Below are 13,592 nucleotides of genomic sequence, written 5' to 3' on the forward strand. Positions count from 1 at the left end.
CTGCAATTGAGTGTTGGCTTGTCTTGCTAGGTGGGGGAAATTTTCCTGGATGATGTCCTGAAGAGTATTTTCCAGCTTGGATTCATTCTCTTCGTCCCCTTCTGGTACACCTATCAAACGTAGGTTAGGTCTTTTCACATAGTCCCACATTTCTTGGAGACTTCGTTCATTCCTTTTTGCGCTTTTTTCTCTGATCTTGGTTTCTTGTTTTATTTCATTGAGTTGGTCTTCGACTTCAGATATTCTTTCTTCTGCTTGGTCAATTCGGCTATTGAAACTGTGTTTGCTTCGTGAAGTTCTCGTATTGTGTTTTTCAGCTCCTTTAATTCATTCATATTCCTCTCTAAGGTATCCATTCTTGTTATCATTTCCTCGAATCTTTTTTCAAATCTTTTTTCAAGGTTCTTAGTTTCTTTGCATTGATTTAATACATGATCTTTTAGCTCACAAAAGTTTCTCATTATCCATCTTCTGAAGTCTAATTCCGTCATTTCGTCACAGTCATTCTCCGTCCAGCTTTGCTCCCTTGCTGGTGAGGAGTTTTGGTCCTTTCTAGGAGGCGAGGTATTCTGGTTTCGGGTGTTTTCCTCCTTTTTGCGCTGGTTTCTTCCCATCTTTGTGGATTTGTCCGCTGGTCATCTGCGTAGTTGCTGGCTTTTTGTTTGGGTCTCTGAGTGGACACCCAGAATGTTGATGATGAAGTATTTCTGTTGCTTGGTTTTCCTTCTACCAGTCTAGCCCCTTCGCTGTACGACTGCTGAGGTCCGCTCCAGACCCTGCTTGTCTGGGGTGCACCTCTAGTAGCTGTGGCACAGCGAGGGATGCTACCAGTTTCTTTTTCTGCTCTCTTTGTCCCAGGATGATGCCTGCCTAATGTCAGTCTTTTGGATATAGAGGGGTCAGGGAGCTGCTTGAGGAGACAGTTTGTACTTTATAGGGGTTTAATTGCTGAGCTGTGCACTCTGTTGTTCATTCAGGGCTGTTAGGCTGCTATGTTTTATTCTGCTGCAACAGAGCTCATTAAAAACCCCCCCCTTTTTTTTTTTTCCTCAAATGCTCTGTGTTGAGGGGTTTGGGCTTTATTTTTGGATGTCCGATCAGGTGTCCTGCCCAGCTAGAAGGCAGACTAGCTACTGTTTGGCTGCCGAGGCTCTGCCCTGCTGTTGTGTGATTCGCGCTGTTCCTGCCGGCTCTGCAGTGGTCTCCGCCACGCCCTGCGGCGGAGTCTCTTCGTTGTAGCGTGTTGCCTCAGCAACGGCAGGCTGCGTCAGCAGTGGGCGTGTATCTCAGTAGGGACGGGTTGCCTCGGCAACGGCTGGCTGCGTCAGCAATGGGCGTGTATCTCAGTTGGGGCTGGTTGCCTCGGCAACGGCTGGCTGCGTCAGCAATGGGCGTGTATCTCAGTTGGGGCGGGTTGCCTCGGCAACGGCTGGGTGCGTCAGCAGTGGGCGTGTATCTCAGTTGGGGCGGGTTGCCTCGGTAGTGGTGGACGCCCCTCCCCCACAGTGTGTCTCGGACCGTCTGCTCGGGATAGTTTGAAATCGCGGTTTTGTTCGTCCCACTGGGTATCCCAATCCCTGCAATCCCCTGGGCTGGCCTACTGTCCAAGTCTCGTTCAGTCTCAAGTCCAGCCCTCTCAAGTCTCAGGTTGCTGGTTCAACAGGGCACCCGGACAAGTGCGCCCTGTGGGGATTGCTGGGTAGGGCCGGCCGCTACCGCCCTGGCTGCCGGCTTCGCCAGGCAGACCTACTGCCTGGCGTCCCGTGTCTTTTTTATACTTGGGAGTTTCCCCGTTCTGTGGGCAACAAAGATCAGTCTGGAAATGCCGCTCTGACTCACCGTTTGCGGATTCAACGAGAAGAGCTCCAATCCTGGGTTGTTCTCACAGCGCCATCTTGAGTCCTCCTTCCTTTTTTTTTTGAAACGGAGTTTTGCTCTTGTTACCCAGGCTGGAGTGCAATGGTGCGATCTCGGCTCACCACAACCTCCGCCTCCTGGGTCCAGGCAATTCTCCTGCCTCAGCCTCCTGAGTAGCTGGGATTACAGGCATGTGCCACCATCCTCAGCTAATTTTTTGTATATTTAGTAGAGATGGGGTTTCACCATGTTGACCAGGATGGTCTTGATCTCTTGATCTCATGATCCACCCGCCTTGGCCTCCCAAAGTGCTGGGATTACAGGCTTGAGCCACCGCGCCTGGCCGAGATTTTTCAAGAATACTAAAAGAACTACCTTAGTGAAATCCATCCCCAGTCTAATCTGTGAGAAGAAGTGCACAGTAACACTCTTATGTTCATTCAGAACCCCACCTCCACTTCATCAACAATCGTTTTGAAGTGAAAAGGCCAGCATCATCACTTGTTCCACAGGATGTGGAAGAATTAAGTGCTTCCACAGTATCCAAGTGCTTCAGACTATTTACTAGGCTTCTGTGTGTCAAGCGGATCCAGAGGAGTCTATTGGGTTTTGGGGTTGAGACACTTTGATGGAATTTATCCACATCACAGCATTCATCTTCACTGCTCAAATAAGAGACACAGGGGCTATATTTGGAGACAGACTGGCTTGGCTTAGCAAAGTTGGACTGCTCCTCGGGGGTGAGTGCCCACTGCTGCTACTATTTGGGGGTGGAGTCTGATTACGTCCTATAGTAGCTAATACAGGACCAACCAGCAGGAAAATGGCCACTGCTCTGGCTTACACAACTGAGTAGGTTCTGGAGGTAAGCAGGCTGGGAAGGCACTGTGCTGACCCTGGTTCCTGGGGACTGAATTCACCTATTACATCTGCTGGGTTAATAGCACTTTAGCAATCTGCAGCAACACAATGAGAGTGTGAGACTTTCACTGTTTCTGTTCTGTTCATCATCTTTGTAGTTTGGAGTGTGTCATTAAAAAGCTTTTATTGTTCTATTAAGATTTACAGGTAAGCATTGAAATCTTGGACACTAAGGAACACATCCTGAATCCAGACTCCCCAAGGGTGATAGAAGGGAGGCAGGAAGGAGAGCAACATCCCTGCTCTCAGCCTGGTCCCCAGGGTCATTCACCCCATCCCTCTGTATCCTTCCAAGCCTTTGCCCTCCCGACACAGACAGACAGACTGAAGTACCTCCTATGAGCTCCCAATTTACAAATTCCTTGAATCCTGGCAAGATGTTTCAGTGCAGGGGTGAGTCACCCTCGTGCCACTAGACAGCATCTGTGTCACACCACAGTGGCTGAGTCTTACTGACAGGCTGTTGAGTTGGGCTTGGTTTTGAGGCTTTTTACAGACATAACCAGCCCTCCCCATCTAGCCAACAGGTACAAATGCAAGGAGAGAACTGGAAACACCAGAGGGAAGCAGGTCTGCAATTACAACAGAAAATCAAAGCAGAGAAATGTTAAAAATCAAAAGGGCTGAGCCATGACACAGGTTGTGCTTGTGTGGGGATGAATCCAATCATTCCCCGACTGGAATGGTTTGAATGGTTCAGAAAGTCTGTGAGTCAATTACAAGGACAAGTAACAAGTGCTCTGCATATGCAACCAACAACTGGGGACAGGCAGAGAAAGGGGAGGGATGAAATGGAAACACCTCTGAGAAGCAGAAGAGCAGAATCCAAGTCCCAGACTCGCTCATCAGTGCCAATGCAGGAGGCGGCTGACAGCCAGCCAAGTTTACAGCCGGGCTCTCATCTCCTGCACCTTCGGCATTTTGGCTAATTCTTTGTTGTGGGGGCTGTTCTGTGCACTGTGAAATGTCTGGCATCCTCCCCCAGGGCTATGACAACTAAAAATGTCCTCACACATTGCCAAACAACCCCAGGGACACAAAATCACCCCTCTGAGACCACTGGCTCCGTAAAAATACCATGGTCCCTGATGTTCAAGTCAACTCAAAATCACAGAGAAGGGCACTTCATGGCCGAAAATAAGGCCCTGTCTCCCCAGGGGCATCACTGCAACAGAAGGGTGGTCACCTGCCTTTACTGCTTTTCAGCGTTGATGAACAGTGTTTTTCATGGGGCAAAAGATGCCTGATAGAACCTGTGTCAGCCAGAAGACGGCAGGCCTGAGTTCAAAGCTCCTGACTGATAGAAACACATCCAGGGACTCCTCTTGCACACTTTGGATCTCCAGACAAACAGGCCCGAATAAAAGTTTCCATTCCCGTGCTCCAGCCATTTGGAACCAGGAGCAGTTCTAGGATGAGCCACATGGATATCCCTCACCCGTGGGTCTTAACCCCTGCTGTGCCCTGCCAGTTCCAGCATCCTGCAGGATCGGAACCAGATTCCTCTTTACAGAAGTGTTCTCTGACTGCCAGGCCACCCACGGGCTCCTGTCAACACCCAGGCTAGGCTCCAAGACAAAGCTAGTTTCACCAGTGCCTGAAGTTTGGGCTCCGGGTGGAGGTGGCAGGAGGGTGTGCCGCTGCATGAACACCAACCTCCCAGGTCAGCTGCTCCTCCTGGATGGCTGCTTAGGGAGTGGCCCCGCCCTCCCAGGCACTCATCGAGGAAACCATGGTCTTCGCTCAGGCTTCCAAGCCCTGCATGATTGCCTTCGCTCTGCCTGCTCCTAAGCCCTGGCTCAACTTGCCATCTGATTCTTCCTCCTCCCTAATACATTCCTAGAGGCCCTTGTGGCTCACAGGAAAGGGAGTGCTCCCACAGCTCTTCTCTCAACCTCACAGCAGCTCAGGAGAGGGATCCTTAGACCCTAGGGACAGATGGGGAGAAACTAAGGCTGGGAGCAGAACCAGACCTTCTGGAGCTCACACAGCATGATGACCGCAGAGCCAGCACAGGGCAGGTGAGTGTGGGCAGCAGGGCATCAGAAGAGGGCTTGTGTGGACAGTGGGGAGTGACAGCACCCAGAGAATGCTCCTTCAATGGGTGGAAGGCACTATGGACAGAGAGCCTGGGCAAAAGGGTGTCGGCACAGAAGCTGAACGGGAGGCTGTGCAGGCAGTGGAGGCAGCTGAGAGAGGCTGGTGCTCTGCCTCAGCCCCTCAAAGGCACCATTCCCAGCTGGAATTACATTTTCAATTTCTTGTCTGAGCCTCCAAACAGAAACATCTGTGCCCCAGCCCCAGGCTCCGGTTATGAGTTTTTTCTTCTTTCCTCTGGACTATTGACAACCATTTCATTTTCCTCACTCTAGCTAGGCTGGAAGCATGAGAGATCACTGTGTGTGTCTTGTTTGGAAATGACCGTAAATTAGCCTGTTTTTGCTGAGATGGTTAGAGTACAACGGAAGGGGCAGGAGACAGACCCTACATTCCTGACACAAGCAAAGGTAACAGGAGACTCTCTCAGGCCGAGATTTGCGTCACACCAAAGTGCAGAGACACATGAGGTCTGGGGATGGTTTGAATTAGGGTGTTCTTCTCTGAAGGCAAAACCAGCAGTCTGGGCTTGTGCAATGTCACCGTGGCAACAAAGACAGGTGGTGGGAAGTCACTGCCCACTCAGTGACCTTCTAATGGGCTGGGACAGCAAGACCCTAAGCTGCAGTCCCTAGAGCCTGTGACTCAAGGTGTGGCTGGGACACACATCTCTGTTCTAAAGGCCCCCATCTCCCTGTCTGTAAAAGAAGAGGTGATAACAGGTGGTGCCCAAAGGCCTTTCTGTAGAGCCAAGCAAGCTGCCAGCCAACTAGCTGTGTGCATCAGGGAAGATGGCAACAGAGCTGGGTTTACGGGTAGGTGGTGCATCTTTCCCTGGACTCGAACAGGATTGATTCTGAACTTGACTTGTAGCTGATGGCAAACTCCCTGAGAGGAGGAACCAAGTTTTAGCTGTTTCTTCCATACTGTCCAGCCCAGGGGTTCTATGAGGGTTGACCTGATATGAGGGAATTCCACATGCCCACCACCCTGGCCTACCCTGCAGCCTATCCAGGAGATGGACAAGATGCTGTGGGCACGCAGCTGCATCTTATCAGCAGCTTGGGCTCTGACTCCATCCTTTGAAATGACCTGAGCTCAGTCCATGGCATCATGTGTATCCCCTTCCTGACACGGTGGGGCCTTCCTAGAGACAGCAGAACTTACCCCCACAAGGCCAGACCTGCTGGAAGTGGGTCCTCAGTGACCTTGGAGGCCACTTTCTCTAGTCCCTTTGGGCTGTCTGAGAATCTGGGATGAAACAGAGCACACGCCTTTGTAATCCAACCCCTTGGACTAGGATTCCACAAGGCTGGGCCTGCTGTCTCCCATTACAGCGGTATGCTACCTGAGGGTATGGGGGCAGTGTTCTCACTCTCCACTCACCCACTCAGCTTTTCTAGGAATAACTGACCAGGTGGACCCGACCCACTATGACGGAGGATTGATGGGGAAAGTGGAACAGGCAGGCAGCTGGTGTCAGCAAAGTCCTAGCAGACATGGAACACTCTGACCTGGGGATGAGGGGATAGCTAATGGAGCCAGGAAGAGGGTACCCCTGTCCCAGGGCCTATGGTGGGCCAGAGAATCAATGCCTCACTTGATACCTAGCTCCCACAAGGCAGCGGAGGTTAGAAGGGGAGGGCACTGCCCTCACCTGTCATTCACCTCATTCTCAAAGTGTGGTCCCGAGACCAGCAGCATCAGCATCACTTGAGAACTTAAAAATGCACATTCTTGGGCCCTACCCTGGACCTACTAAATCAAAAACTCAGAAACCCTGGGTGTGGAGCACAGTGATCTGTGTTTTAACACATTCTCCAGGTGACTTTGATGCCCCTGAAACTTGAAGGCCACTGCTCTGGAGCAAACCTTCTCTATGCATGAGCCACAAATGCATACGGGCTCCCCTCAACCCACGTGCCACACAAATAGAACTATTTTCCATCCACGACTGCTCTGGAGATGCTGGGGCTCAGCCTTGTCCAAGCTTACACAACACTGAGCAGATGTAAAGGCAAGGAAGGGCAGGGCCCTGGCCCAAATCATGCAACCTCTTTGCTTCCCACATCATCTCCCTACCACCTGCTTCCAAGTGGCCAAGGGGCAGGGGAAGGAAGTCCTGGGAGATGGGGGCAGGGGAAGGAAGTCCTGGGAGATGGAGGCAGCCAATAGAAGAGGAAGAGACACTTCAGGCCCATGTACACACACTAAGACTCTTACTCTGGACTGAGCTCTGGCCAAAGCCCCAGGTCAATCTCAAACAACTGCCAATTAGGGCTGAGCCCAAGAGGTCCAATCCTGGGCCCACACTGGGAGGTGCTTGGTGAATCATACAGCGGAATAATTTCTGGGGAAAAAGGAGTTATTCCAGAAGAGGCAGTGGAGAGGTCTCAAGTGGTGGGCCACCCCCTGGGAGGGGTACAGAGACACAGAGTCAGATGGAGGCCTTCAGAGAGGGTCCCAGGAGCTCCAGAGGCGAGCAGAGGCTGTGTGCAGCATGTAGTCGGAGCCCTGCTCAGCAGGCCCACCTGCAGGAAGGATGCCCTGTGGCCTCCCACACTGCCCTGCACAGATGCCAAGGCCGCTGTCACCTCCTGTCCCCACTGCTGGCTTTCTCTCATCACTTTGAATGAGTGGCCCTTTGTACATGAAAGAAAAGCAACCTGCAGGTGCCCTTAATCCTCCTGACGAAAGAACCACTGACACATGACCCTGCAAGAATGCTTCATCACTGGCTCAGGAGGCGGGCAGGTGAGTGGGTGGATGGATGGACGGACGGACAGACGGATGGATGGATAAATGGACAAAGCACACTGAGGATGTCTCAGTGTTCCTCCCACTCCCCTTCCTGGTGTTTCCACCATGTGAACAGTTCTCTCTCTCTCTCTCTCTCTCTGCAGCTCCTCTCAAGGACTCGCTTGTCTGTGGTAGGCATCAACCCTAAGCTCGCTGTGCCCCCTGGATCGAGCAGTCAAGATTACTTGATCTTGGGAAATGGCCTCGCCATTTTCCATTCCCCTGCCCCAACCCCAACCATTTCACAGGCAGAAAAATGGAGATTCTCTGAGGTCACAGCAAATCAGGAGTGGCTGAGGTTATCACAGTGAACACAAACACTGTGGAGCACTTAGTAATGTCCCAGGCACTCTTCACAAGGTCCGGTGAGCTAGGTACGCATCACCCCCATTTTACAGATGAAAGTGAGGTGCAGGAAGGTGAGGTCCAGTGGCTCGCAGCAGGGCTGGAACCCAGGCAACTTCTCTCCAGAGTCCACACTCATATAAAGGCCACAAGTTCCACTGCTCCCTGAGAAGGGACTAGGATCCAGGCCTCTCCCTCCCAGGCTGCTCTTCTCATGAATGCTGAGGACCCCGGATCATTCCCCAAGGGCTTTGTAAAGGGCCTGCTGGGGAGAGAGGAGCACCTCTGACAGCAACGGCCCCACCAGCCCAGGGCCCACTCAGAGAACGCAGCAGGGAGGTGAGCCCCAACTCGCCCCAGTTACCAAACATTCCCCTCCCCTTGCCTGAGCCTCAGCCTTCCCTTAAATACAGAGGGCCTTGTCAGAGGAGTTGAAGGCGCCACCCGCTCTGAGGCGACGGGCACACTGCTCAGTGTTCAGTGGCCAAGCTGCTCCTCCCGCTCCTCTGGATGCAGAGGGTGCCACTCTGGCAGCACCTCCAGGCAGCACCTCCTGCCACCCCCCGTGCTGCACCAGATCACCCCAGCTTCCCATCCTGCTCAAGCCTCCCCATCCTCAGGTAAGCACCCCTGTCCTGCCTCCTTCAGGCCTAATGGTACTCACCACATTTGGCTGCGGCTACCTTGAGGAGGGGCTTCAAGAGGTACCTATTTAGCCCCACCCCCCACCATGAGGACAGCCTCAGAAGCTGTCAAGATGCATCACCGCTGCAGATCTCACCGAACCTAGGCCCCAGTGACCACAAGTGGAGAAAGCTGTGTCTTTCCAGTCACCACACCCCTTTGAATCAGGGTGGTCCAGGAACCTACCCACCTTCCTGCAGGCCTGACCGCCCCAACCACGGCTCCTCAAAGCTATGCAGGGCGAGGCTCAAAGCCAGAGAGGGGCTTGACTCACTTGGTTCTGATGCAGAGCTCGAGGGGTGGGACAAGGTCGTTGTCTGTGTCCTCAGAGACGGTTTGGGTGGTATCTGGGAAGGAGGAGAGAGGCACACACACGTCACCCAGGGCCCTGCACTCACCCTGCGGTCAGCACAGACCACTCCCAGGACCTGACCCCTTCTAGTCCCTGTCCCCTCTTCTCCATCTCAACTGGACCCACCCTCATCCCTGACATCCATTCTCACCTGCACAACTCACTGGTGCCCACTCCTATGTCACTTCAGCTACACAATACTTTCTAAAAACATCCAATTTCATCACCCCCGATTCCAAAACCTTCCATGGCTTCCAACTGCCTGAAGAAGAAATCCAAACTTGTCATGACGTATTCAGGGTTCTTTACCATGTGGTATAGGCTTCACCTGACACCCTTAATGCCACCCACTGCTTAAGGCCCAGCTCTAGCCGTCTCCTGCAGGAAGACCCTGCTGGCATTCGCCCTCTGATCCCCCACAATCTGGGCAGTGGAGTGAGTCTGCACTGCTCTCTGTCATGGGGGGTGGCAATGGATATGAAGGCTGGTTCTGTGACCAGCCTGGAGGCTCCCCAGGGACGGTGGTAGGGGCCGCACCAATAGTCAGCCGAATCTGCTCCTGCTGGTTGGCCAGGCCATCGTAGTAGTATAAGTCAAAGAGCCTCTCAGTCCTCCAGTCACGAAGGAGCCCTGGCTGCAGGCTGAAGAGGATGCTGAAGTGGCTCTCGCTGCACACCACCCAGATGGGGAACCTCGGGGTCTTCAGGAAGCAGCCAACCTGGATGAGGAAGAGGCCTGATGTGAAGTGTTGTCCCCAGGGAAAGGGGCCAGGGCATTTTTCTGTCTGACCCAAGGCAGGGCTGATCTCAGGAGGCCCTGTTGAAGATCACATCTGTGTCTGATGCTGGGAGCTCCCCATGCTGCTCAAGCCACTGTGTTGTTTCCCAGGACCACCCCTGCCCTGCCACCCCACCTGCTGCTGCTCGTACAGCCCATCAAACAGACCGAAGACCTAGCACCACCCGCCCCCTCATCCGCCACATCTAGTGGTTGCCAGTACTGCCCATTCTGCACCCAGGAGCTCCCCCACTGCCAGCCTTTCTTCCTCAGATCTACTCAGACTCCAACCTGCACCACAGCAGTGACCTCCTAACCAATTCTTCCCACACCCCCAAGCAAATCCAGCTTGTCCACTGGCCTAGAGCTTGCTTGCCCTTGGACATCCTGCATCTCCCAAATCCCTCATTGGAGCAGAAATGGTTTCCCCCTTCCAGCTCCCAAGGGGCACATCACTGGTTGCCCACCCACCTCAGCCATAGCACCTCTGCCTCATGCTCGACAGACTATGCCCTGAAGTGCCAGGAGCCCAGGAACTAGAACTGTTCTGTAAAGACAGGTAGGAATGGAGCCCTGGGGAGCCAGGAAGGAAAGGTCTCAGTGAGAAGTCTGTGGGGTGCCAGGAATGGAGGGCCAGAGAAATTCAGGGTGCAGCAGGGCACTGAGGTTGAGGCAACACTTGGATAAGAAGCATTCCAAGCAGGGGAATTTCATGGTGGAAGTGTGCCTGGGGAGGACGGATATGGAGGAATAAGCATCAGGGCCCTCGGCACATCGCTAGCCTCCTGCCTGCAATGGGAAGAGGAGTGACAAGGGCCCCCTATGAAGCCCTGAATGCCTGGCCTCTGTGCACTCTCCCCCAGTTCCCCAGGAAGCGACTCCTTGGGCGACGCCTCTCCTGACCCTGGGTCCTGGTTTATTCGGCTATGTACGTGCCACGGGCCAGGCTGATTCTGGCCTAATCCCCACTAGCCCCAGGGAGATGTTTGCATGCTCAGGTATTTACAGCTACAGCCTGTGGATTAAAGAAAGAATGGGAATTATTTTTCCAGTGGGGAGAAGGGCATACTTTTTCCAGAGCCCTTTACAGGAGAGTGGTCAGGCAGCTCCGTCTCGGGCTGGAATGTCTCTGACAGAGGGGCTGTGCTCTGAAGGGCCTGAGCCAGGTCCCCAGTGAAATGACTGCCCGTTTAAAGCTGCCTCTTCCAGAAGGCAGGAGGACAATCTTTACAATTCGCTCATCCTTTTCCTAAGGTTCCGGTGTCCCCTCCCCCCACTCTGAGGCCTCCCCCCAGCGCTGTGTGACATTCAAGTGGACTGCAGAGCTCATTCTTTAGTGAAGTGTGGGGGAATTAGATGTCTTACAGGACGTGGCTGGACGTGCCTAAACCCCACGTAAACCTGGCTTCCATTCCACACTTCAAAGAGGCTTTTCTGGTGAGAACATCGCCAGCAACAGGGAACCCTGACACAGGGACCCAGCATTCATTCAGGGCAGGGAGAGAGCCCAGAAGCCAACCAGGGAGCAGGCCTTTGCATAATCAGCCACCCTGAATTTTCCAACAGAGGGACAAAAGCGCAGCTTGCCACACAGAAATAACAGTTAAGAGATTAAGGGGAAAAAGCTGCCCAGAGTTTATAAATGAGTTTCCTCATTCAGGAGCCTCTTTCCAAGTGGGTGACATTTTCCAGAGATGAAATTCACTGCCTTTGAATTCTTGGGTAACCAAAGGCTTGAGGTGAGGTCGGGGTGGGGGCGGTGGCGGGAGAGGGCCACATTTCCTACAGCACAGTCTGAGGCTCTCTCCCGGTGAGTGAACATGCAGCACTATTACAGATTACTTATCTTCTGGGGTGGGAGTTGTGAATGGCCCAAAGCCATCCATGGACAGCCAGGTTAGAAGCACTCACTTAAAAGGATCAGCATTTACTTGCATAGAGCTACGGTATGTCATTTCTAAGGACAGAATTATGGTGTGTCATTTCTAAGGAGAGCAATGGGGACACAGTGCTAATGGAAGCAAACCAGTGCTGTCCTTATGGAGCTTACCAGATAGAAGGGGGTGACACAGTAATTAAGTAATCAAACCCAGATATTTCCACGGCACCTCAGTGAGTCCAAGATGCCCTCAGATTCACCATGATTATTTTTGTATCACTGAGTAAGAAAGAAAATGCAGGTGTGTCAAAGTCTGACACACCATTAACTGTAATAATGCATCAACATTTCAGAAGTGCTTGAATGTGGGAAAGTTTGCATCGTAAAGGTGATGAAATGTGATGCTTAAAATCCAGAGGAGGCCTATGAAGGAAAGAATCAAGATGCCCTGATGGCGCCTGACAAGATATGGAAGGGACAATGAGGGGTACCCCCTACTTTGAAGGGGTTATGAGAGCAGAAAAGGCTGCCTTTGAGGAAGTAACATTTAAGTCAAAACGATGAGAGGGAAAAGCTAGGCAGGTGGAGGGTGCAGCATGTGCAAAGGACCGGAGGTGGGAGAGAGGCTGAGAGAAGCCCCAGCTTGCAGGCGAGAGTGGCACGGGCTGAGTCAGGAGATGAAAGCAGGTGCAGGTCTGGCAGGGCCTTGGGGCTGGTGGGAAGTTTTGGACTTTAGTTTCTGCATTAGTCTGCTCAGGCTGCCATGACAAATACCATGGACTGGGCGGCATAAACAGCAGACATTTATTATCTCACAGTTCTGGAGGCTGGAGGTCTGAGATGTCACCAAGGTTGTTTCTTAAGGCCTCACTCCTGGGCTAGCAGATGGCTGCCTACTCCATGCCTTCCTGCTGTGTGAGCCTGTGTCCTAACCTCCTCTGCTTAGGAGGATACCAGCCATACTGCATTGGGACCCACCCTAGTGACCTCATTTTACCTTAATCATTTCCTTAAAGGCCTTTTCTCCAAATAGTTATTAATACATTCTGAGGTAATGGGGGTCAGAATTTCAACACAGGAATTTTGGGGAGACACACTTCCGCTTACAACAGTCTTAGAGGACTGGAAAACCACTGAGAGTCCAGAGAATATGATATGATCGTGTCCGTATTTTCAAAGATCACACTGGCTTCAGTGAAGGGACAGACTGTAAAGGCGGAAATCAGTGGGGAAAGGAGCTGAATTCAGCCTGGCTGTCACGGTGTCGAAATCAGCGATACCGGTGGCTCTGACCAGGTGAAAGTGGACAGGCTTAAGAAATTACTTCAGGGGAGGCACATGTCCTCCTGATGGAGTGGATGTGCTCCTGGCTGAGTAAATGGGTGCATGGTGCCCATCTCTGAGCTGGGGAAGGTGGGAGAAGGATGGACCTTTCTGAACTCTGCCTGCCAAGCTGTTTTCCTTTGGGTTCCTTCATGAAGACAGCAATGAACACGACTTGCATGTCACGAAAGAAGTTCTGAGGCTAAACTCCCCGTCCCACCCCATCCCTCTTGGACTGTCAATCCCCCATAACCACCATGACCATTAGCCTGGAGGGGCTTGGCCTCCAACTGCAGCCTAGAATGCAGTCCAACCCACACTGCTGAGCCTTGTCCTGGGCCAGCTGTGGGACTGAGGGAGGGAGCCAGAAGTCAGACGGGCAAGACCAGCCTGGTGGGGTCACAGATAGCCCATGGAGGTCCCGTAGGACATAGCCAGGCCAGGGCAGGAGGCCAGTTACTTATGGCAGGGGTGAGTTTCTCTAACCCAGAGTTTCATCAGTTTCCCCCAGGTACACCCCGAGTATGGGTCATCTGAGCAATTCACTTTTAGGTGGGA

At 52.6% G+C, this 13,592-nt stretch overlaps 1 protein-coding gene across 4 annotated transcripts in view; it reads right to left on the reverse strand.

Annotated features, from left to right (window-relative positions):
* Positions 1-13,592, reverse strand: part of MINDY4 (MINDY lysine 48 deubiquitinase 4) — a 146,093-nt gene that overhangs the window by 13,662 nt on the left and 118,839 nt on the right. For all 4 annotated transcript variants that reach the window (XM_054237120.2, XM_054237121.2, XM_054237122.2 and 1 more), the window contains 2 exons: positions 9,593-9,773; positions 8,978-9,050 (listed from right to left, as the gene is read on the reverse strand). In XM_054237120.2, the coding sequence (XP_054093095.2) occupies positions 8,978-9,050; positions 9,593-9,773 (254 nt within the window). The remainder of the gene's footprint in view (positions 1-8,977; positions 9,051-9,592; positions 9,774-13,592) is intronic.

Source organism: Callithrix jacchus, chromosome 11 (assembly GCF_049354715.1).
Source record: "Callithrix jacchus isolate 240 chromosome 11, calJac240_pri, whole genome shotgun sequence".
In the NCBI taxonomy this organism is placed as follows: Eukaryota; Metazoa; Chordata; class Mammalia; order Primates; family Cebidae; genus Callithrix; species Callithrix jacchus.